Source organism: Zootoca vivipara, chromosome 7 (genome assembly GCF_963506605.1).
Source record: "Zootoca vivipara chromosome 7, rZooViv1.1, whole genome shotgun sequence".
NCBI lineage: Eukaryota > Metazoa > Chordata > Lepidosauria > Squamata > Lacertidae > Zootoca > Zootoca vivipara.
This window is the reverse complement of record NC_083282.1, coordinates 16838373-16862248: the sequence shown is the minus strand read 5'-3', so window position 1 is coordinate 16862248 and position 23876 is coordinate 16838373. Positions and strand designations below refer to the sequence as shown.

General features: G+C 39.4%; 1 protein-coding gene across 8 annotated transcripts in view; it reads left to right on the top strand.

Moving 5' to 3' along the window:
* The first annotated feature begins 3680 nt into the window (after positions 1–3680).
* GPSM2 (G protein signaling modulator 2) overlaps positions 3681–23876 on the top strand; it is a 34612-nt gene continuing 14416 nt past the window's right edge. For 2 of the 8 annotated variants that reach the window (XM_035123218.2, XM_035123210.2), the window contains exons 1-4: positions 3682–3941; positions 12932–13234; positions 20813–21034; positions 22882–23017. In XM_035123218.2, the coding sequence (XP_034979109.1) occupies positions 13131–13234; positions 20813–21034; positions 22882–23017 (462 nt within the window). In that variant the 5' untranslated portion in view covers positions 3682–3941; positions 12932–13130. The other 6 variants (XM_035123215.2, XM_060276687.1, XM_035123213.2 and 3 more) reach the window with 6 other exon arrangements.

Below are 23876 nucleotides of genomic sequence, written 5' to 3'. Positions count from 1 at the left end.
TAAATCCACTGAAATAAAAAAGGTGATTTTTTTTTGTCCCAGACCACCTTTTTCAAACAGAAAACTCTGACTAACCTGCATCACCAGATAAAATTTTATTAGCCCAAAATTTTACATTAACTGGTCAAAAGAGCACTCTTTATTTAAATCTGAATGGCTTTTCTTGGGATATCTGTAGATCTACTTCTGTATATATTCTAAAAGGGAAAAATATATTCTAAATGACTCTATATTCTAAATTACTCCTCACCCCCAGAGGTCTGGCTTTAGGTTAGTTTACATGAACTAGCCATTTCTTAGTTTCTACATATGCAAACCAACACATTTTACTTGGCTACCAAAGTAGCTTGGAACATCAAGCATTTGTCAAATGCTAGACAACATTGCTAGAGTCTAAACTGCTTTGGGGTCTAAGTTACAGCTTGTTATATACCCTCTGGCAAATGCATGTAAACAGGCAACCATAATTTAAATTATTACACCTTAAATATTTATTTCATGCCTGCCCCCGGCATCTTTCAATACACACATCCTGCTCAGTTTCCATTACTGTACATCTATAAAACAGAAACAATACATGTACTTGTACAGAAAATATTAATAGTTAAATTGACAATGCTTCCTTATACTTACACATCACAGGCAAATGTCTGGCTAATTTCCTAGGCAACCAGTATAGTTATAACAAAATTCTTGGAACGTTTTCTGTTGCCTACTACCAAACAGTTAAGACTCAGACACAGCAATGCTTTTTCATAGTGGATATATTTAATTACATAAGCTGTAACCTTATATTGAGCCTAGCAAACTGGAGTAGCACAGTATCTTTATAAATGCAACAAGACACCTTGCTATTTATTATTCTGGTTTCATCCTGCTATTGTTCAGTGGAATCACAAAGGGAATATAGAGTAACAAGCCATTTTCCAGTCCTGGGTGGGAATGTCAAAATGAGCCTAGTCTCACTTAACTAACTTTTGTTTTCATTGGGACCTATGAAGGAGTATTTTGAATGGGTATTGGATTTCTTAACTTCTGAAGCCTTTAATGTCTTTAATCTGTTTATTCCACCTACACGGTGGAGACTTTTAATTATTTATATGGGAAGGTCCATGCAAGTTAATTATTTACTATTATCATGGCCATCATCTCTTACTGCTTCTTAAGATCAAAAGCAAATGTTTGCATCCTGAAATCTTCATAAATTATCTAGACAGGCAATCTCTAGGAATGTTTCATATTTGCATGGCTAAGAGGGAGTTGCAAATGGAGGAGACTGCTGTGCATTCATTTGAAAATCCTCAAAGGTATTTTCCATAATTATTTTGTTTTGTATTCTAGTCCATTAGAATCTTATGAGGAGTCCCTTTACACATGGAAGCTCAGTTTCTTAAGCACTAGGAATTAAAAATGTCAGTGACATAGTTTAGGAAAGCAGCAGGAGGAAACACAGGCATCCTGATAATTATCCCTTCAGCACCTGTGGAGGTGCAAGCAGAGGCTTGTTTTGCAGCATCCTGTGTAAGGTATGCATGGCAGAGTCAGACTGCTCTATTCCACTTGCTTATAAAAAAATATTTTTGCTAAAACTCTTAGTTAGTACATTATTTTATTTATTGCCTTTATATCCAAGTAGCTCAATGTGGTGTAAATGGTTTTCCTTTCTCCCAGTTTATCCTTGCAACAACCCTGTTAGACTGAGAGAATGTGACTGGCCTAAGGTCACACAGTGGTTTAATGGCTGAGCAGGTATTTGAACTCTGGTCTCCCAAGCTCTAGTCTGTTTATACACTTGTAAGATAAACTATGGCTGTTATAAGTAAACTAGCGTCCAAAGCATAACACACCTTGTACCTCTTCATATATATATTTAGCTGTACTCAAGTTCCAGTTGCAGCCTTGCTGCTAGACAATATCAAGCTTCCTTGATGCACCAGGTAAGCATGCTTTCTGCTGAGCACATCCAATGTGCTGAGTGTGAATGATGGGTGTGTTCCCATCTCCACCCCTTCCTGTATGAATGTATTAAGGTTTATTGCCAAAGGCTTGAGGCAGGTAACTATAATTATTTTATACTGTCCCTCCCTTTCTGTGGCAGTAGAAACATTTATAATGTTCCTTAGCCTAATTCACATGGTAAAGGGCAAATGTATTTTACTGCATATAGGGAGACTCTTCAAAGGCATTTTGACCCAATAATAGGCGTTTGGTTATTCATATGGAGCCATCAGTTTCTTGGTGCATACGCAACAGGAAATTATTCCCACCAGGAAGGCTGAACTAAGGCTTTATCTAGAGAATATCACTTGTCTTTTGCAGCAACGTTAAAGTCAATCATATTTATTATGGTTTGCGTTTTTGTGGACTACAGTCCACACCTCATCAGATAAATGAAAAACTTTTCATTTCCCTCTTACTTCACAGTTTACAATCCCCACAATCATGTGCACCATTGTAACAAGAAAAGTAAAAGGTAAAGGTAAAGGGACCCCTGACCATTAGGTCCAGTCGTGACCGACTCTGGGGTTGCGCGCTCATCTCGCATTATTGGCCGAGGGAGCCGGCGTATAGCTTCCAGGTCATGTGGCCAGCATGACAAAGCCGCTTCTGGCAAACCAGAGCAGCACATGGAAACGCCGTTTACCTTCCCGCTGTAGCGGTTCCTATTTATCTACTTGCATTTTGACGTGCTTTCGAACTGCTAGGTTGGCAGGAAAAGTGCTGGTACTCAAATATTGAATATTGATTAAAGTATTTGGGGCAACAACAGCAAAAAAGCCGCTCGCTGCCTCAGCGTGTAACCGAGATGAACACTTTATACATCTGATGATGTGGGCTACAGTCCACGAAAGTTTATGGTAATAAATCTGGTAAAGTCTTTAAGGTGCTACAAGCATAGCTGTCAAGTTCTCCCTTTTTTTAAAGGGAAATTCCCTTATGCTGAATAGGCTTCCTCGCGAGAAAAGGGAAAACTTGACAGCTATGCACAAGACACCTCGTTGTTTTTGCTCCGGGCTTTACGTTAGCTTTCCCGGTCACCGTAGGGGCGCTCCGGAGCGAGGAAGTGTGAATACGGTGTCTGGTTTTACACAAAAGACAGGAGTTTTTATTCCGGAATTAAATAATCCGGAATAAAGATTTGTCCTTTCGCAAACCTATGTACACCAGTAAAGCATCGAATGCACTTTAGAGGGCGGGGTAACCCACGCTACGTGGTCATCTGTGTCCACGCTAAGTAAACACACTCGTTATGGAAACAAATATTCATCTGCTCCGAAACCTCAGCGCAAACCCCATTTCCTCGAAGATAAACTACCTTCTGCCACTGTTCGGACTCAATAACTACAGTACCGTTCTTTCCTTCAAATCAAATCCCGACCTAAGCGACTGTCAGCTTTTAAACCAATGAAAAGTGGAGCAGGCCGAGGCAAAGAAAAAAACCCGCCCCGCCTCACTCACCTTCTCATTGGCCAATGCGAAAGATGCGGGCGGTGGCGGTTGAAAGATTACACCGTTTAAACGGGAGGAAAGGCCATTTCGGTACAGCGCATGCGCTTGCGGGTGGCAGTTTTTCCCACCCACCCCTTTCCCGTCACGCAACCAAGCAGGCAAAGGCATGATGGGATTTGGTTGGGGCGGGGTGAAGGAGAGCTCGATGATGCGATGCTATTGGCTGGGACGGTTCCTAGCGTAGCGTGTTTGTGTGTGAGAGTGCGCGCGCGTGGGGTGGCGGCGCCCTTCCCTTTTGGGGCGCTGCTGCTTTGGGATACCGAGCTTCTCGGCGGCTCCCCTTAGTGCCTTACCCTCGAAGGGGCCGGGAGGTATTGGACGGGGCGAGCTCCGAGCTCGAGGAGGCCTGGCGAGCTGCCCCGGGTGGCGGAAGCTTTGCTGAGGGAAGAGTGGAAGTCGCCCGCCGTCTTTCGGGGGCTCACCCGAGCGCGGTAACGTGGAGGGGGCTGCTAATGGCCGGGGGGGGGGAGGACATGACAAGAGCGGGGTAGGGACCTTTGTGGGGAAGGGCGAGGAATCCACCGCCTGAGACCCGCGCGGCGGCGGTGAGGAGAAAACACGACGGAGCAGCTACGGTGCTTGCTTGTAAGAAAAATACCGAGAGTCGGGGTTTTTCTTTTTTTTCTTTTTAAGGGGAGCCATTTTGAGGAAATCCTTACGGGGTCAGGCATCGATCCGCGTGAAGCCCTTGGCTGAAAGCGGAGCTTCTTATCGATATACAGTATATATATATGTATACAGTATATATTATAATCAGCGCCAGGTGTGAGGGAGCTCTCCAGCAAGCTGACCACACGTACATCCGTGGAGATGTCTCTAGGGCTAGGAGTAGGAACACCAGATACGGAAAAGCAGCGAAACGAGGTTCCCTCGTGTGTGGGAGAAAACCTGGGGGTTTCTGCCATCAGTTTAGGTATTTAGCTGTAGGCCCTCTTTCTTCTCAGGTTCTGCCATCCCTCTGTATTGGATGCCACTTGAGTTGCCTTCTTGAAGCTCCCTATTCATCTTTGCTTAAAGTTGCATACAAAAATCCCAGTCTCTCTATGGTATTTTGGGCATAAAGAGGACCTACTACTCCAACACCTGAACAAGAATAATTGGGCAGTGTGCCTTCTTTGGACGCACTATCCTTCAAATTGTTTCATTGCAGGAATGGAGTGTTATAGGTGGTTGTCATTTTCCCTAAATGAAGTTGCTTGTGCCTGTGTGTAAAAAAAAGGATTAAATACTCTGCGACTATTTCAACAAGTGTGTTCTTATTTATATTGTATTGTTCAGTACTGGATTAAGTATTATTTTCAATGCTTGAATTCAATTTATATGGGTAGCATTTCATCCAAGCATACAAAAGTAATTGTAGGTGAACCACAGGGAGCTGAACTGACTTGCCATCTGTTCAAGAACTATAAGTAAAAAGCAGGTGTGCACATTGCTAGTCAATGTGCCAATTATTGGACCTCATCCATATTTTGAATTTTACTGGCATCTCCATAATAACCACTTGAGCCCTCTGAAAAGTTGCTTCTGAAGGGGGTAGGAATCTCCTTTAGAAATGCTCTCTGCTCTTTGACAAAGCTCTTCAGATCCAGGGTTTAAACAAGTTTATTTTTACATATGTTTATATCATCTCAACCTAAATGGCCTCGGTCCAGTATACCTGAAGGAGCGTCTCCACCCCCATCGTTCTGCCCGGACACTGAGGTCCAGCTCCGAGGGCCTTTTCTGGTGGTTTCCTCACTATGAGAAGCCAAGTTACAGGGAACCAGGCAGAGGGCCTTCTCGGTAGGGGCACCCACCCTGTGGAATGCCCTCCCACTAGAGGTCAAAGAGAACAACAATTACCAGACCTTTAGAAGGCATCTCAAGGCAGCCCTGTTTAGGGAAGCTTTTAATGTTTGATGGATTTCTGTATTTTAGTGTTTTGTTGGAAGCCGCCCAGAATGGCTGGGGGAACCCGGCCAGATGGGCGGGGTATAAATAATATATTATTATTATTATTATTATTATTATTGCTTACAGGAATAGCTTATTAGGAGATGGACTGTTAGCACATCATAATTCATGAAAATATTCTATTGGTTTCTTGTTTTAATTTTTTTAGGCTGCCTTTCAGGATGAAGTCCTGTCTAGGAGGCTACAAATATTAAATAATAAAATATTTTCAGTAACATAACCTCGTTTAAAAAAATACAAATTGCAAATATCAGAAATGACCATTTGAACCAGAACAAAAATTAACACTGATCAGTAAGGTTAATAATAAACCAATAAGCATGTTCAAAAAGATCATCTAGTCAAAAGTCATACAAAATAAGTAAGACTTTAGTCCTCTTGGAGACCAGAATGGGGCTAACTGTAAATCCCTTGGGAGGAAGTTTCACAGAATAGATTAATTGGGGTTGCCTTGCGAACTTTTTTGGGACGGGGCACATTTGGAATTTTGAGAAGATGCCACTGGTGCCAGCCACAAAATGGATGCTATGAGGCCATGGCATAATACAAAATGGCTGGCATATAAAAAAACCCAGAAAAAGACAGGACCGCTAATCATGCTGAGAAACACTTTCTCCAACATTCTCTGTTCAGAATGGATGGGAAGACAGTTGTGCAGTCCTGGCATCCAATGAAATATGGGCATGTTTCAGGGTGTGTTTAGGAGAGGCTCAGCCAGTGTACCTGAGCATGAAGAGCAAACATTTTTTTTGTGCTTTTTGTGGATTTTTGAGTGGATATTTACAGATACCTTTTGTGGGCACCATAGGAGATACTGGAAGGTGTGATGATGCCTTTGGGCATCATGTAGGATACCTACTGCAGGGCCATGACAGAGAAAGCCCTAGTGCCTGTCAGTAATGGATCTTAATAGTAGTCAGTTGATCTTTGGACACAATCAGGTTCAAGTGGGGGTAATCAATCCTTCAAGTAGCCCAACTTAAAGTGGCTGTCAAAATGAGCATTTTAAAATGTATTGTTTAACTTCTGTTTGCTTACTACCTACTAAACAGGTTTTCATTGAATATTATAAAATGGGGTTATGTACTAAGGCAGAGCTTTCTAAACACTGTGTCATGACATGTTAGTGTGCCGTGTGCGAACACTTCCCGCGCTCCTCCTGGGGAAGGAAAGGGGTTAGTTTAACATCTAGTATGCTAGTAAAACTGAATTACTGTGTCGCTGAATGATGCATGTCTAAAAAGTGTGTCACCAACATGAAAAGTTTGGAAAGCTGTGTACAGTACTAAGGAATACAGTATGTGACTTTAGGAACAAACTTCCCACAGTCTATGGCACAGCTTTGCTGAGAGTCCAGTCTAACTAAATACTGCTGCAAAAAACTAAAAATGTTGAGTGGTAGCTGAAGCAGAGATAGAAAAGTTTTTTTCACTTTTTATGGGAAAAAAGATTTTTAAAAAATAAATATATATGTAGCTGTTTGGGAGTGTTAAAAACAAACAAACCTGTGTTGCAAGCCAAGCTTTAAATCTTCTAATTGAAATCTAAATGGGAGTCATATTGACAGTATGTATTACATTAGATTAAAATTTAGTTATTAAACGTTTATTAATATTTTTAAATGGTTTTGCTAGAGCTAGTCTTCATTACTCCTACTTGTATATCATAATGTGCCAAGTGTTTTATAGCCTTTGGTCACAATCCAACACACTGTTGACCATTCCTAAGCCTACTGAATGTAGTTGCCTTAGGTATGCTTAGCTCCATCTTTGTGCATGGTCTTTTTCTTGCTTGTCCTCACCATTCTTGGAGGGCAATTAAGGGGGTTGTTCCATTTTATAATAATGGAACTGATGCCGAGAAATAGCTTTTTGCTGTCAAGCTACATGTGAATCTGGCTGAATAAGAATAAAACACATCCTGAATATCATTGTTTATGTTACGGTAGCCCATGTGTTCCTGTTAGTTTTTCAATGTTGGCATTTTTAAAACGTTGGCATTATTATTCTATATATCCACGGTAAAGCTGGAGGGAACTTTAAATACGTGATGGCAACACCTCCTGGTGTAATTTCAATACACTAAACAATAATGCCTCTGTGTTACAAGTTTGCTGTGGAGAAGCAGGACTAATTGAGAGATGCTGCATGTTCCTTTGGATGCTCTTTGTTTGAAAGTTCCAGCCTTGAATTTCTGGTTGAATTGACTTCATTGAATGATCCCTGTGTTGTGCTGTTGATGTTGTCTCCCTAGTTCAAATAGGCTCCGGGGACATTGCTCATTAATGTGCTAATTTAGAATTAATTCCATGCTAGTCTAGGGCCCGATTAGGCATTATGTCAATTGCATGAATGCAATTAATGTGCATATTTTTAATATATAAATAACTGAAGGAGAGGTGGTAAGCAGCAATTGGACCACAGGGGTGGCAGTGAGTAGTTTACTAAAGTTTCAAACTGCACCAGCTGATAATGACACTTTGAACACAACAAAATGTTAGTGTGTTGTAGCTTTCAATGGTGCCAGACTAGCAGCTATGTCAGCTTTGAGGATTTTCCATACCACTATCCCCACCCAGCATTCTATGGATAGTGGGCATATTCAGCCCTTATGCAACTGTGTTTTTTTTTATATTTCTCCCATTTAGAGGCTTCTCTTTTAGCAAAGCTTGTACATCTGCAAACTTTGAGCTTTACCTGAGTCTGCTGATCGCTCCCTCTTGTGCAGGGGTTTTGGCTTCAAGAAGATTCATTATTGGACCACTGTTAGTTTATTCAAATTGGTCCCCACACAACAAGATGTTGCCATGCATCCCTGATTGTGTGTGTTTCCTGAGCTTGTTCCTTTGAAGAAGCAAAAGTTAGCATCGTATGTGGGTGCTATGCTTTTAGTTATAGTGCTTTTTAGCTTAGTGCTTAGGAGGTCTTATTGAACAATTTGGGATGGGACCTGGGAGCTCTTGGGAGGGGGATAATCCCAAATCAAGTGGGGGGTCCACCTAATTTTGGAAGATTTCCCCATTATGCACGAGCCCACCATATCTCAAAAGGGACCCTAAGGCGTTAAGGGTGCAGAACCCCTTATGGTATCCTGCTTGGATATATAACTGGTCAGTGATCAGCTTCTGTAATTGAAGCTTAAGGAGGTAGACAGGATGCTTGAAAGCACGTGTGGTCTTCTCTGTGGCAGGAGGAGTTATCATTGAATCAGAATGGTAGAGTTGGAAGTGAACCCTGAGGGTCATCCAGTCTGACCCCCTGCAATGAAGGAATCTCAACTATATGATACATGATGACAGATGGTCACCCAACCTCTGCTTAAAGCAGCATTGACTGAACAAGTCCAAGAAGTATTGCATGCTTCTGAGAGGAGGCAGTCCGGGTTGACTTGAAGGTGATGGCTGTGTTACTACTCTTTAAGAAAGCCACACTGTACCATGAGAATTGTAACTTGTCTTGTTCAAGAAGGGGATATTTGCATCTGAACAAGATGTCACAGTTTTAACTGTCAAAATTCAAGGCCATGTGCTGTTACTCTGTTGCAAGCCTGTTTAGTAAGCAGCTGCTTGGTGACATGTCTGAAAGATTGGGGGTGGGGGGTCAGAGAAGATGAGTCTGGATCAGGTAGATTCCGTTTGATTGGTGTGGCAAATGACAGTCTCTGATTGGCTGGAGGTTCTAGTCAGTGAAGAAAGGGCGGTTAACTGTCACTGTGGAGAAATAACATCATTTGAAAAAATCAGTTGATGGAGGTTTGAAGTAAAGGCCAGCAGAGAAAGGTGGCGTTGGATAGAGGTGAAGTTGGATAGCCGAAGCTTGAATATTATGTTGTTCCTTCTTGGTGTGATAACTATATTTTGCTGGTGAAGATCAGAAGAAGTGAGCTGGTGTTGGGCAAAAAATGTTTCTTACTGAAAAGTTTCCATAAGTTTTTGAAAGCAGCTAAACCAGGCATCCCCAAACTTCGGCCCTCCAGATGTTTTGGACTACAATTCCCATCTTCCCCGACCACTGGTCCTGTTAGCTAGGGATCATGGGAGTTGTAGGCCAAAACATCTGGAGGGCCGCAGTTTGGGGATGCCTGAGTTAAACTGTCCAAGCAGTCAGAAGTACAGCTGGGGCTTTGGTGCCAGAGGCAGATTGTACCCAGTAGCTGAAGTGGGTTGTAAAATATTTTTTCTGGAGGTAAAATCCTATTGGAGGCTACTATCAGCAATACAGTAATGTCTCTTGAGTCCTTAGAAATTTATAAAGTACATGAAAGACTCCAAAATTTCCTTTTACAAAATTTCTCTTTAATAATTTTAGTTAATGGTTCATTCTTTCTTCCGTGTTGGTGCCAGTCTCATGCTTAAGCCTATTATATCCACAATGAGGTTTTAAAAGCATTCTAAGAGAATGGGTCGCAGAGGAAAGGGATCACATTGAAGATCTCTGAGTTATTGTTGCAGGGAGTTCCATAGACACTGAAAGATACAAATTAAAGAAGCACAAATATCTAAACTTGTGTTAATAAAAAGTGGGAAATCCTTTCCTATATGGTTTTATTTCTGCTTTTGAATATTGCTGTTCTCAGTGGCGGATAGTAAGCTCATTATGATCCAGTCAATGTTTAAATTCCAGATAAAGTTATAAAAATCTGAAATACTGGAGATGGCTGTTCACAACATAATCTAGCATCTGGCTTAGATGCTGATGTACTGTAACATTCAGCCTACTTCCATAGACGAAAATTTGGAAATGCCACTAATAAAGTACATTTAAATCTCACTTCATTGGAAATAGCTCCTTACTGAGCATACAGGAATTTAAAATACTGTATTTTGCCTGGGTTGTGTACAAAATGTGAAGCATGTTGATCTTCAGTAGTGATTTTATGAGGTATTTAATTTTGCTTATAATGGGATTGCATAGTCACCTGTCATCTCTGATTACTAAATGTTGCAGTTTCAATTTTGACATTTGAACAGGTAGTTTGGTTTTGAGAAGCACTCTACAGTTTATTGGCTTCAAATATTTTGAATAATTTTGAAAATCTATTTTGGTTAAATTAGAGATTTGTGATTTGAGGGCTAGAACTTTCAAGTGAGCATGATTGTTCACACGTTCTTGGTTGTTTTAACAACTCTGGTATTAAAATGAACCTAGGCAATTTTTTGGAGTTTGCTCCCAGTTTTCTAGCTATAGTACTATTATATAGGGTTATGCTAGAGGAAACATGGAATACTTGCTGGGAAAGTAAATTGGTATCTTAATGCTGACTTGTACTTACCGTACATTTTGTGGTGGAGTGAGACTACCAATATTATATCCACTTGCATAGATGCTTTGAATATATTTTTTGTAATATGTTTATAATGCACATTTGTACTTGTTTTTAGTACAATTTGTACTTGTTCCATGAGCTTGAGCAGGACTTTAGACTTATTTTTCTTCAACAGCAGTCCCCAGTGCTATGCAACAAACTTCCTTTGAAACTGAGTGGCATTTCAAAAACATTTTGTTACTTGGCATGGGAATTAGCCATTGAAAGAGGGTCAAATAAAAAAATTCACTGGGCTAACACAAACTAGTTTCCTGGACCTAGCCTTCTGAGAGCTAAAACATTGATTGTATTGTAACATTTTCTTCTTCCAACTGTTTGAATGTAACTGAATGCAACAACTCCAACTAGATCAGCTTATTGTTTAGTGGTTTTTAGACTTTGTTGTTACATGGATCACTTGAAAATTGCTGGGGATTTCAGTGTATCACCTACTAAACTTATTTTTTCAACAAATCAAAGCACACACAACTCATATTTTAATATTTTTTGTGATTGTCAAAACCAACACTGTGGGTGGTATTTAAGTTTTATTCAGAATAAACCTGTTGAAGTTGATGAATGTGACTAAGTTAGGACCATTAATTACAATGGGCCCGCTCTGAGTACAAATTAGTTGAATACCACTATTTATTAAGAAAATCCTGTCAAAGCCACAAATAAAGGCACTTTTAACTGGTAAATTCTGAGGAAATATTTTGAAAATAATTAGCCTCAAGCTAAAGCCTTGTTTAGTAATTGACCCCGATCAATATTACCTCTATTTCTGTCAAGGGAAAAATAATAAAGTAGAGGACCAACTAGAATCTCTCAACTGTTTCACAATCTTTCTTCATAAACTATTTGACAACCTTTGCTGTATAGTTCAAAAACTAGTAATTAGCATCATGCCCACATGCTTGCTCCTATCTCATACATCAGGTTTGGAAATTGTATTGTGGTTTAAACCACAATGTCTGAAATATTTAATCCTGGACTCACAGCTGTGATACGAAACTGGAATGTAATGGGAAAGATTAGTCTAAACAGACCACAATATAAGCACTAGTGTCAGTGAGAGTGTAGCATGACACTTATTCCTGGCTTAATATATGCTGCCAAAATGATGAGCTCTTCTCTGTCACCAGTCAGAATTATATTTGTTTATTCTACTAGTAGCAGAATTGTTCTTCTGTTGATTTCTGAACCACTTTTTTTTTTATACTGTGCATGCTTCTCCATTGCATGATGCACAAATATGAAAATCACCTGGGAAATGCTAAAGAGTTCTGTGTTTGTTGAACTCTAGCTGTAAGATCAGCACTAGCAGCAGGAACACCTGGGAGTCTGGAGAGGAACATAACATTGCTACTCCAGCACTTCCTTTCTGCTGCTACCAGCCTCATCTGGAGGACAAATGAGGAAGCCAACTGTGAACCATCTGGCTTAGTTAGAAGATCCTTCTCCCTCAGAACAGTTTTAAGCCTGGTTACTACGATTTAGAACTAGCAGCATCAATTAGATTTTATCGCCCTGTTGGATTTTGTTTCATTTTATTTCACATCTGACTGGCATGGTTCATCTGTAAAGAAAATGATTATCTTGAAAATAAGCAAAACAATCAGCAAGTTTCCTAATAAGTGAAATAACCATAATGTGATTTAAATACATTTTGAGTCAGTTGTAAACTCAGTTGTAGGCTGCTTTTCAGGGTAACATGTCAAGCTGAATCTAAACCTGCATCCTTGAAATTAAATATAATTGAAATTGGTGGGTTTTTTTTCAGAATAAGCATGTCTAGAATTCAACTAGAATTGAAACTGTGTCACAAGTAAAGCAAATGATAAAACGGTATCTGTACTGTATTTGGCATCTTGAACTAGAACTGAAGTATGGACCAAGAAATTCTCTTAAATGATTACTTATATTTAGTTATGAAGAAAAAGGGCATGTGTGCATAGTTGTGTGTGCTATTCACAATGAGCGGTTTATGTATTTTTGAAAACAAAATATAAGATGAAAATTGACCTATAAAACACACACACCCTATTTGCATTATTTGTTTATGATTGCTCAGCAGAGTTACACTTCTTTTTTCCTTGGCTGTGGATTGTTGTGATGATAAAAACATAGTTTGAAACAATAGCATATTTTGTTCCCTTTGCAGAAATACAACAGATTGAGCCACAAATACAGCCCATCATCTTATTTCTGAACATTTAAGTGGTATCTGACAAGGAGCTTCTTTTTTGTTACTAAAGAAGACTACTGCAACAAGAACATACAATTTATTAACTCCAATTTGTTAATACACTAACTGGGACTTTGTCGTAAAGCACTTCCTCATAACCTACTGGCTGTCCTGCATGCAACGTACTAGCTATTGTCTTTCCTACTCATCATGCAACTCAGTGGAAGAAAATATTTTGTTAAACATGTGTGAAGGTCATTCATTTCATGTTCGTTACAGGTAAGCATGCTTACTAATTTTTTTAATATATACTTTTAGAAGGTTAGCAAAACAAGGCTTGCAAGTAAATTGCACATTACTTTTTCAAAAGACTTAATAAACCCTTTTTTAGCACAGTGGTGGGGAACTTCTTTGGCTCTGTTGGTCAGATCTTTATCTGGTCCCACTTCCAAGGACCAACTTAGATAGTGGGTGGGATAACCTGTCTGACAGTGATTTGGTGTCAGAGGATTGACAGGTAGGTTGTCCCTGCCAACTTGTCAAATCCCTTGTGCACTGGTTTCCAAACACCTTACAGCCAGCTGTTTGGTGGGACCCACAACACAAGGGACTCAGCCAACTATGTGTTCAGAAATTTGGGTAGCTTCTGAGCATGGGACAACCAAAGTGTTTTCTCCAGTGGTTTCCACCCACAACAGCAATGTCTGTTGCACACTCAGATAGAAAATACTTGGCAATATTTTTATTGAGAAGAGCTTTCTGTGAATCTTGGGTTGCATTCAGACCAAGTTAGTTAGGTTATCACTAACTCAATTGACTTCAGGGGGACTCGAGTACAACTAACTTGGTCAGGATCCAACCCCTACAGTTTTTAATATCTGTAATTTAATATTTTCCTTCTTGAATGAAAGATAATACGGTACATGAATCTGTTCTAAACAACAGTAGCGTTCCCTGGAACATATATTTGTTGGTGCTTCCCACAACTTGTCTGTGTACATATAGCAAATAGGTATTCAGGCGAGAGTCACTCATTTGCTTTTTTTTTTTTTTGCTCCTTATTTCTTTGCTATGTAGTGTCTACTGTGACAGTTCTCTTAGAGAGAGAAAGTCAAGAAAGCTGCTATAGAAGTGGGTTGTGTTCCCTTTAAATAGAAAACAGTGAGGTTTTTTGGTGATGGTCAGTCTCAGTGCTAAAGGGGCAAGTGTGGGAAATAACCATGCAGTAATAGCAGCAGAAATGAAGAAAGATTGCTGGCCAAGCAAGTAATTATCCTTCTTTATGATATGAACAGAATTGTTTTAGAAAGACCAATTGTATGCATCTGATTCTGTACCTCACCACATGAACCACTGGATCAAATGCTTAGAAAAGGATCAGTTATTTGCAAGCCCTGTTAAAAGCAAATGAAATCTGCCTTTAATAATGAGCACATAGATCTGCTTTACTTTGTCAGAAAAGTCTGCTAAATGAATGAGGAAATATCACATAGGGATCTCAGTGTGCTATTTGGTGAGCTCAACTAGGCAGTCTTTATTCACTACACTATGTGCACAAAGCCTTACGTATTCTATTTCTATTCCTTTCTTGATTGAGACTAATGCTGGCAAAATACCGTACTCTAGTCCTGTAAAATTAAGTTTCTGGATTTTGTATCACTACATGTCTCCTTTCCTTCTAGATGTAAATGACCCATTTGCATTTTACTTGTGTATTACTTTTTTTATTCTCCATACAGAAAATGAAAAACAGATATACGGTAGCTCCTTTAGCAACAAGCAGTATACCAATCAGAAACTCTGAACTCTGATTAAATGTAGGTTTAACTGCTTGTGATGAAAAGCAAGTGTCTAAAGACAAGTCCAAAGATAGAAGTTTCTTTTTACTAAGTTCAGCAAAAATATGTATATGTTTATCAAAAGCTTTTGCACCTCTACATGTGGGAAGATGCAAACATTATCTCTTGGACATCATGACAGTGCAGGGATAGAAAGTGCAAAGCATTCTCATATACTTCTATTGCATCTTAAACAGCAACTATGGCCCAGCTTATTGGTAGCTTAATACAGTATAGAGGTGGACAGAAAGTTGAACGCTATCTTCTAGTACAGCGTTTCTCAACCGCTGTTCCGCGGCACACTAGTGTGCCGCGAGACGCTGGCTGGTGTGCGGCGACGTGCGGCGACGAGAAGGGCGATTTTGCAGCTGCAAACTCCACCTCCCTGGGCGTCCTATTTCTTCGCCCCTTCTAGTTTCCACAGACCAATCAGCTTTTATTATTTCCATTTTCCCCATGCCTCACGTGACAGGATCATCCCAGAATCCTTTAGCCAAGATGGCAGCCCCCAGCAGCTAATAGTGCCGCACGTGTGTCTCTTTTTTGGAAAATCGAGCGGACTTCAAGTAGCTACTTTTAAAATATTCAATCTCCATCATTCAAAAGGTAGTTTGTTGCTAATTCACGGAGGCATGAAGACCAAATCATCCTCTCACAAGTCCGAGAACACGCACAGGGTAAGATACAGGACGGCGGGGTCGGGTAGGGTGGATCAGAAACCCGGATCTTTTAAGAACTCGGCAGCGCTGACCCGCCAGAAAGCAATATTTGGCAAGTGTTTCTTACAGTCATAATTATAATATAGGGCGGCACAGAGTTAATTTTTTTAACTTTTTTAATGGTGGTGTGCCTCGTGATTTTTTTCACGGAACAAGTGTGCCGTGGCCCAAAAAAGGTTGGGAAACACTGTTCTAGTAGATCTCTGGGTGTTTCCCAGTTGATCAGCAGGGATTTCTCCTGATTATTATCAACAGCAACACTAAAATGACACACACAAACCAATTACCCTATTGAAATTAACAAAGCTGGAGCAGCTGAGGTTATCAAGAATGGGGTTTTCTTTAGAAGAACTGTGAGCTCAGCTCTGGTCTCAGAAATAAATCCCTGCGGTCAGGATTCCTTAGTTCTAAATACATGCTTCTGCACATGGCTCTGGTTGGCTCTTGGAGATTATGTAAAAAATGAAGTATATCCTGCAAGCCTGACGTTTGCTCATCCCTGACTTAAGATGCATGCATGGTAGTGGTCAGGAAACAAAGATACTTGCTAGCATTCACATTCTTTCCCACAGTTGCTTAAAATAATTTAGGATTAAATTATTACTCAGAAGTACCAGCTCCCTGCATTTAAAAGAATGAAGGAAAAAAACATTTTATAAGAATTTAGAAGCTTAACAAAGAAAAGATGGAGAAATTCTAAAAGGAATGGAGGCAAAATTAGACAATGTGTTGTGATTTATGAGACCAAAATCGAAAATTGTATTTGAGAAACATTTTGTTCAAAGAAGAATGATTCTGTTGATTATATGTAAAACCAAAAACATTAAGATTAAGCAGCAATATGTTGGAAATATTTATACAGAATCTAAAAAATTGTCATGTGGTAAGCCAGGACATTATTTATCTTGAAATGTACAAACCAGCCGAGTTATCTTTTTTCCAGTCAGCATACTTAACAATATATCCTTTTATTGAGTACTGGAAGAGATAGTGAAAACATGAAACTCCTTTTCTTGTGACTATTTGATTAATTCCTAAAAATATATACCGTATATTGCCCCCACTTGATTTTTTTTTGCATAATGAGCATTTTTTACACATTTCATAAGGTTTTAAAACCAGGCATAGTGGAGTTGTAAAGCGTTTTGCTCAGCTGCTAATGCTGTTCCTGTAATTAAAAGCAAGTTGTATCTCACCTCAGTTAAGGCCCAGCTTTTCTGTCCAATGAGATATCTGTAAATAGCTTTTCTTCCCAAAGCTGCTTTGATCTCCAGTATGGCATACCAAAAAATTGCCTTTGCACAATTGAACTGGAGTTATTTGCTGTTATCCCTTTGTAACAGTAAACACTTCATCTCTGCATCCTTGCAAGCTCTGCTCTTGAATCATAAAAATACTTCCAGTATTGTGTCCATCTATCCTTAAGCCATTTTATGCATAATATAATTTTCATAAAATTCTGCTTCATTTAACTGTGCTTTAAAATCTTTATTAAAAATCAAAATCTACCCATTACTTAAAATGAAAGTTCAGGAAAGGATAACCATAAATTTATCATGCTAAATGATAGGAAAACCTCTACATGTTGATGAGCACTATAATTTCTAAATGTCAAGTTAATTGAATGTGACATTCAACATGAAGTGCCCGGAGAGAACCTCTTTGGAGGGGGTAGGATTAGGTAAGATTACCCAATAGCATGTCTTAATTCTTTTGTTGTGGTGGTGTTACATACTGTTGTAGTCAATTTTGTTTTTATTCAAGTTATGGTGGCTAGACATCGTTGTAACAAAATGAAAGAAATTGGCTTTTAGTTCTGTTTAAGATATTTTGGCAAGTTTCCAAATCTATGGTATGGCTGGCCGACATGAGACACTAGACTTACGAATGAAATATAAGATTTATTCTGTACGATTCCTGACTAATAGGCGTACACTATTTTTTTTAACAAAAGCTAAGAATGTCTATCATATCCTTGTGTTTAGGCTGCGGAGTGTCAAAGGCTAAGAGGTACAGTATACTTTTGGTAGTTTCTTATTACATATAGTCTGTGGTGCATTAATTCTGCAGTTGTTTTGACTAGAAATTTTAAAAGGTCCTGTTGCATGATATTGAAGAAATATACAATGTCGGGGGTTGTGTTGCCAGTTGACAACCTATATAGCGTTTGGATGGTATTTAAAATAATTGCACAATTTATTAATGCAGTCAGGTGCTGTACCATACTAACTGCTTATGTGACTTCATGCTCCAGTTTCTCTAGTATGGGTAAAATGCTGCATATCACTTTTTAAATGCTTTTTGTGTGTTCTGTGTATTTCTGTAGTCCTAACTGCTGGACTATATGCTTCATAATGTTAATAGTCTTCTTGTAGTAGTTATGAATATATGGGCAGAATTCAACTAATTTGTTCCTCATGATATTTTGGGTAGTAAACTAACTCGCTGTTTGCTAGAGGATAGTTTTGTTATGTGGATATACAGCTGGTTGGAATGATATACTCAAAGAGTGCCTATCAATAATTCCTCACCAATCTGGCTTCAAGTGGGGTGCAAAAAGTCCTTGTTTTAGGCCTGGAATTCTTCAGACTTTTATGTGTGACTTAGTCGAAAGGGTGTAGTACCTAGTTTTCAAATTTGAAGATGACAGAAAACTGGGAAGGATAGCTAACTCCTCAGAATACAGTAGTAAACCTAAAATGTTCTTGCTGGAATGGAAAACTGACTGAAACATACAAAATCAAATTCCACCAAGGTATATGCAAAGTTCTGCTGTGGAGTGGGGGAACCAAATGCATGTGTAAAGAAGAGCGGATTCCCGGCTTGGCAGAAAAACATGAATAGGATTTCTGGATTGTAGTCAATCACACATTGAACATCTGGATGCTGTACTTTACCAAGGATAAAAACAAATTGCAATGGGTTCAGTGGACAACTACAAATATAGTCAGGGGTGTGGAAAGCAAGTCCTCTAAAGAAAAAACAACTGAGGGTGTTTAGCCTGAAGAGAAGATTTGGGCTTGGGGAGACACATAATAGCACTGTTCAAATACCTGAGGGGCAGTTGCATAAAATGAGGTAAGGCTGGATCTAATAGACTAATCTAATGGAAGGTAGATTTCAGTTGAACATTATCAGAGCAGTTCAACATTGGAACAAATTACCTAGATGGATGGTGAGCTTTAGCTGTAATTTTTAAGGCAGAACATATATTGGGGGTGCTCTTACTCAGGATTTCTTGTACGTATTGAGCAAGGGGATTGACTAGATGGTCTGCCAGGCTGCCCCCAACTGCCTCTGTGATTCTAAAGCCTGTACTGCAAGGAACTTGATTTTTAGTCTTTTTGCCTGTTTTCTAGTCATTGTTATATGTAATTACATCTTAACCCCCCCCCCTTTCCTTTTTCCTCTGTGATAATATGCTCACTGTTCTGACTAGGTATTAAGTACTGTATTGGCTTTATCCCACTTAACAGGCCAAGCTCTTTAAAAGCCAAAGAAAGAAGATTTCCATGGTCTGTCTTTCCAGGCTTCTCCCAAATAGTTCAGGCAGGGAATGGGGAAGGAATTCCTGCTGGCTGAATTTTACCCAAGAGAACTGCAGTCCAACTGGCACAAATAACTCGTTCTTTCTCCTTGTAAAGGTTGAATCCAAGAATATTTATGTGTGAAAGTTGGCTGGATAAGAGCTGAGAACCTAAACATTATTGAATATCAGAATGACACATTAGGGGCCTGAGTGCAAGGATTATGCTTTCTAAATGAAAAGACCCTTTTTGCTTTTTTTTTTTAAACCCTATAAATACACCTCATGTTAATACAATATCACCAAACTTGTTAACTTGCCTGTTCTGGAAATTCAGGCCAGAATCTTTATTTTGAAGCAATCATGCAACCAGTTCTAATACAGCATCGGTATTGCTAGCTATGCATATCTTCCATGTGTGTTTCCCCCACCCCAAATAAATAAAAACAGGGTAACTGTCAGCACTCTTTCAGAGAAGATGGGAGGCAGCACCTCTGATTTTAAGAGCTTGCATAGGTGCCAAAACATGCACTCAGTTTCTTATTATAAAAGCCCAACACTGCAACCAGGAATCTGGAATTAAATACATAGATGGTATATTTTGGTGGTACACTTAATGTTTATCTTAAATCACATAGGCACTTGAGATTCATCAGCTAAGAGATTCATGATCTTCTTTCCACTTTCCGTGTTTCTGTGTTGAAGTCGCAACATAACAGAGCAAGTCAAAGCATGCAACACAGCAGTCTAGTAAGGTCCAAACCAGACAGGACAGGTGGTGGCAGCAGCAGGGGGTAGGATATCAGTGATTTAGGTCACCCACAGTTCTTGTTTAGCTATGTTGAAGAGTGGGACTGTGGTGCTCAGGAAGAGGAGATTTAACCCTTTCAACCCTTCCTTTCCATACTCTTTCCCCAATATATATCGTCTCATTTATTCCATTGGGTGGAGAGGGGTGAGGGAGAGAACTTCTTCCACAACTAGGCATACATCGTGCACAGTCAAGACATACCCAAATAGACATTGTATACCAGGGGCCTTACAAATGCATGAACTGCAACTTTTTGCTCTGCACTACAGTTTTGTACTCTATGCTTACCACTGCTAAAACTGCTTGATTAAGGTCTTTTTGGTAGCTTAAAACATGAAGCAGTGTTGTCTGGTTATGCAGGACAGGCACAGAGATATTCAACCATCAGTCCAGTCAATTGAACTGAAATGCAGCTTTGAAAATAACCATTACTGGGTTGGAAATCAACCCTTGCCTCTGTTGTGTGAAATGGGCTGCACTATAAGGTCCTTAACTGGGAAGCTAGTACAGTAAATAAGTCATATTTCTGGTTGCATGTGCTGAAAGAAGCTCCTCCAAGTAAATAGGTGTGGATTGTTTTCTAGTGAAAAACAGATACTTAACCTCTTTTTTCAGGTTATTGGTGAGCTGCAAAATGACTAATGATGTGTTGGGTGGGCTACCAAACATGTTAATTAAGTATATGGGCTGCTTAGGATTGCTGCTGCAACCACACCCTCTGCTTTGTATAATAATGTATATGTAATAAGGGCATCAGCTGTTCTAACATAATTGGAACTTAATTTTAATTTTGCAAAATCATATGAGTGCTTAAGTGTGCACTTGAACTAAGCATATTTTATCTATGTTTAAGTAAAAGTGCCTAGCAAGGGATTTTGTGTGGGTTTTAGGTAGGTCTTAATGACAGCTGCAAGGAATAGCAGTATATTGGAACTCATGGCGTCTTGCATTCCATCTCTGCAGAATGGAAGCTTCTTGCCTGGAGCTTGCCTTGGAAGGGGAGCGGTTGTGTAAAGCAGGGGATTGTCGAGCTGGTGTCTCTTTCTTTGAAGCAGCAGTTCAGGTTGGAACAGAAGACTTGAAAACCCTCAGTGCAATTTACAGCCAGCTGGGCAATGCCTATTTCTACTTGCATGAATACACAAAAGCTTTGGAGTATCACCACCATGATTTAACCCTTGCAAGGTAACTTTAGATTTTGATTCCTTCAGGATCCTCTACATAGCAATTAATTTTTCTGTTTGTGAATAAACTTTGTTCAGTGAAATTGACCAGATATACTTGACCATATATTGAACACATGATAATGGAAGGTTGCTGGGTATAATTCTGTCAACAGAAATTTCTTAGGCTAATTTCTGCTAATTATGTGATGAAATATGCTAATAGGATTTCATGAGAGCAGCTACAGATGTGCCCAGGGTATTGTATAAGCAAGGCATGTGTGGTCACTAATACACACTTAATTTGTCTCGGGTCTTAATTTGTATTAGTTGTGTATAACTAATCTTCCTTCTGCCACCTGCATATCTGAAAATACAACCTTAGAAAGCATTGTGTAAAATATCCACTGAAAATTAGTTTTTTTCAAAAAAGGGTTTCCTGACACTAATATTGTGGTGTTAATTAATCTTCATTAAATTTTAAAACACATACTGTTTTACTCTCAAAACAATATTATACTTCAAAGAAACAAACTGGCACAGCATAAGATTGGCAGCCAGTAAAGTACTACATAAAGAAAAAATAAATATATAAATGCAGTTTATACCATATCCATCAGGCAGGTAAGTATGTTATTCATTCTTCTCATTGTTGTTTTAAAAAATAATCATTAGTTTTTCTAAGCCCAGGTCCCTTAGTGAACATCAAGAGCTGCAGATGATTTGGGATAAAGGCAGGGAGGTCTCAGAACAAGACCTGAGCTGGCATGGGCATGTTAGCTCCCAGCAGGACTGAGGCTGGTTGCCTCAGCATTCTTCTTATTTTTGCAAACATTGTATAGATGGGGTGCCCAGCTGGGCATGTAGATAGTGACATATTCTCATTTTTTTTACTTTTACTTTAAGAATGTATTTTTCTACAATAAAATGGTGCTTATTCTCAAGTAAATGTGTTTAGCATGAGGACAGAAGAAGCTTTAGTTTGATTTTTGTGCTAATGTAATAGAAATGTAGAAGCAGTGGTAAAGCATAGAGTGGTGGCAGGGAGTCAGGGAAAAGAGAAATGTTGTACACTTCAAAATTGAAGTAATACACATAGCTTTCTAAATCCACCCCCACCCCCAGTAAGATCATTAAGTTCAGGGTATAAAATTACCTAGCTGCACCAAGTTGTACAGTGGTACCTCGACTTACAAACGACTCAACAACCGAATTTTCTGACTTACGAATGGGGGTAATGGCCGCACGCTTACAAACGCCTCGACATCGGGGGGGGGGGGGAACCGCAGCGGTTTTAGATAGGGATTTTTCGGCTTACGAATTTTTAGATAGGGTTGCTTCGACTTACGAATTTTTTCGTTTTCAATGCATTCCTATGGAAAATCGTGTTTCCAATGGTGTTTTTCGACTTACGAATTTTTCGACTTACGAAGGTGCCTTCGGAACGGATTAAATTCATAAATCGAGGCACCACTGTAATTGAATTCTAAATTACAGTACATTTACAGTGCAATACTATGCACATGTACAAGTCCTCTTGTTTTCAGTAGTTCTTAACATCCTAGTGAGAGCATTTAGAATTGGAGCCATAACATTGTAGCAGTTTGACCAATGTTAAAATATCTCCAAGCAGTCTTTGCTAAGCCACTAGCTGGAATTAATGTTATCATGGGTTGTCTAAAATACATAAATAAGGCTTAATGCTGAGTAAACATATTTAGGATGGGACTCAAGTCTGTTCAAATTGTAATGAACATGTGGTAACTAATGTAGATTTTTAATAGGAAAATATTTCTGTTTAAGATAGGTTGAAGTCCACATACGTTATAAAAGTGGCAGAAATGAGTTCATATTTCTTTCGATTTTCAGGACCATTGGGGACCAGTTAGGAGAAGCTAAAGCAAGTGGAAACTTGGGAAATACCTTAAAGGTCCTTGGAAATTATGAAGAAGCAATTGTCCGCTGTCAGAGGCACCTCGACATTTCTAGAGAGCTAAGAGACAAGGTAAAACACTTGCTATATTTAGCACTGTTAAGTGTGTGTGTGTGGGGGGGAGAAACAAAAAGTGTTCTTTTAAACAATGCTATAGCTAAAGATTTATTTGGTTCAAGTGATTCCAATTTTGTTAAGTTCCCCAGGAAAGTTTTCCCCAGGAAAGTTCCTCTAAACACTTTGTCCAGAAGATCACAGCAGCATCTTCTCACACAACCTCTGCCAGTGATCTTCCTCCAAATAAAGGTCACTAGAGTGGAAATGTGTTTTATTTTTACCCTTCCATTTATTTATGCATTTATTTATACAGTAGGGGATCCAGTCCTACTTGCTTTGCTTGCCAATCCTCCTCTTAGAGCTTGTTAAAATCCTACTCATTCTCTCTATACCACCGTTTGCCCCTCCTGCTCCATTGGGAGTTTCAATCCACACAATCGGGAGGGTACCACATTTACCGTCTCTGTCCTAATAATACATTTGCTGTCTAGAGAACAAAAGGGCATCTGATTCTAGCTCTCTGTAACCTTTATGGAAAACTGGGTACCAATCCAGACTGGTCTTAAACACCCTTCACCATTTTGCTTTTCTTAATCTCTTCTTGTGCCATTCGTCTTTGTTAAACACAAATAGGTGTAGGAATCTGCCAAGTGCTTGGTAGCACCTGCACGTTCCTGAGAACTTGTTTTGATAGTCTAAAAAGAAAGTTATGTGCCTACCGATTAAGGTAGCATGTGTTTGGATCATTAAAAGAGGTCTCTGTGGAGTTCCTGTAGTCTGCAGATGTGGCTCCTGATAAAACATTTTTGCAAATATAGTGAGCCTTCTTGGGGAATGCTGTGGTGAAATGGCTCATCAGAATTGCAGGAAAGGA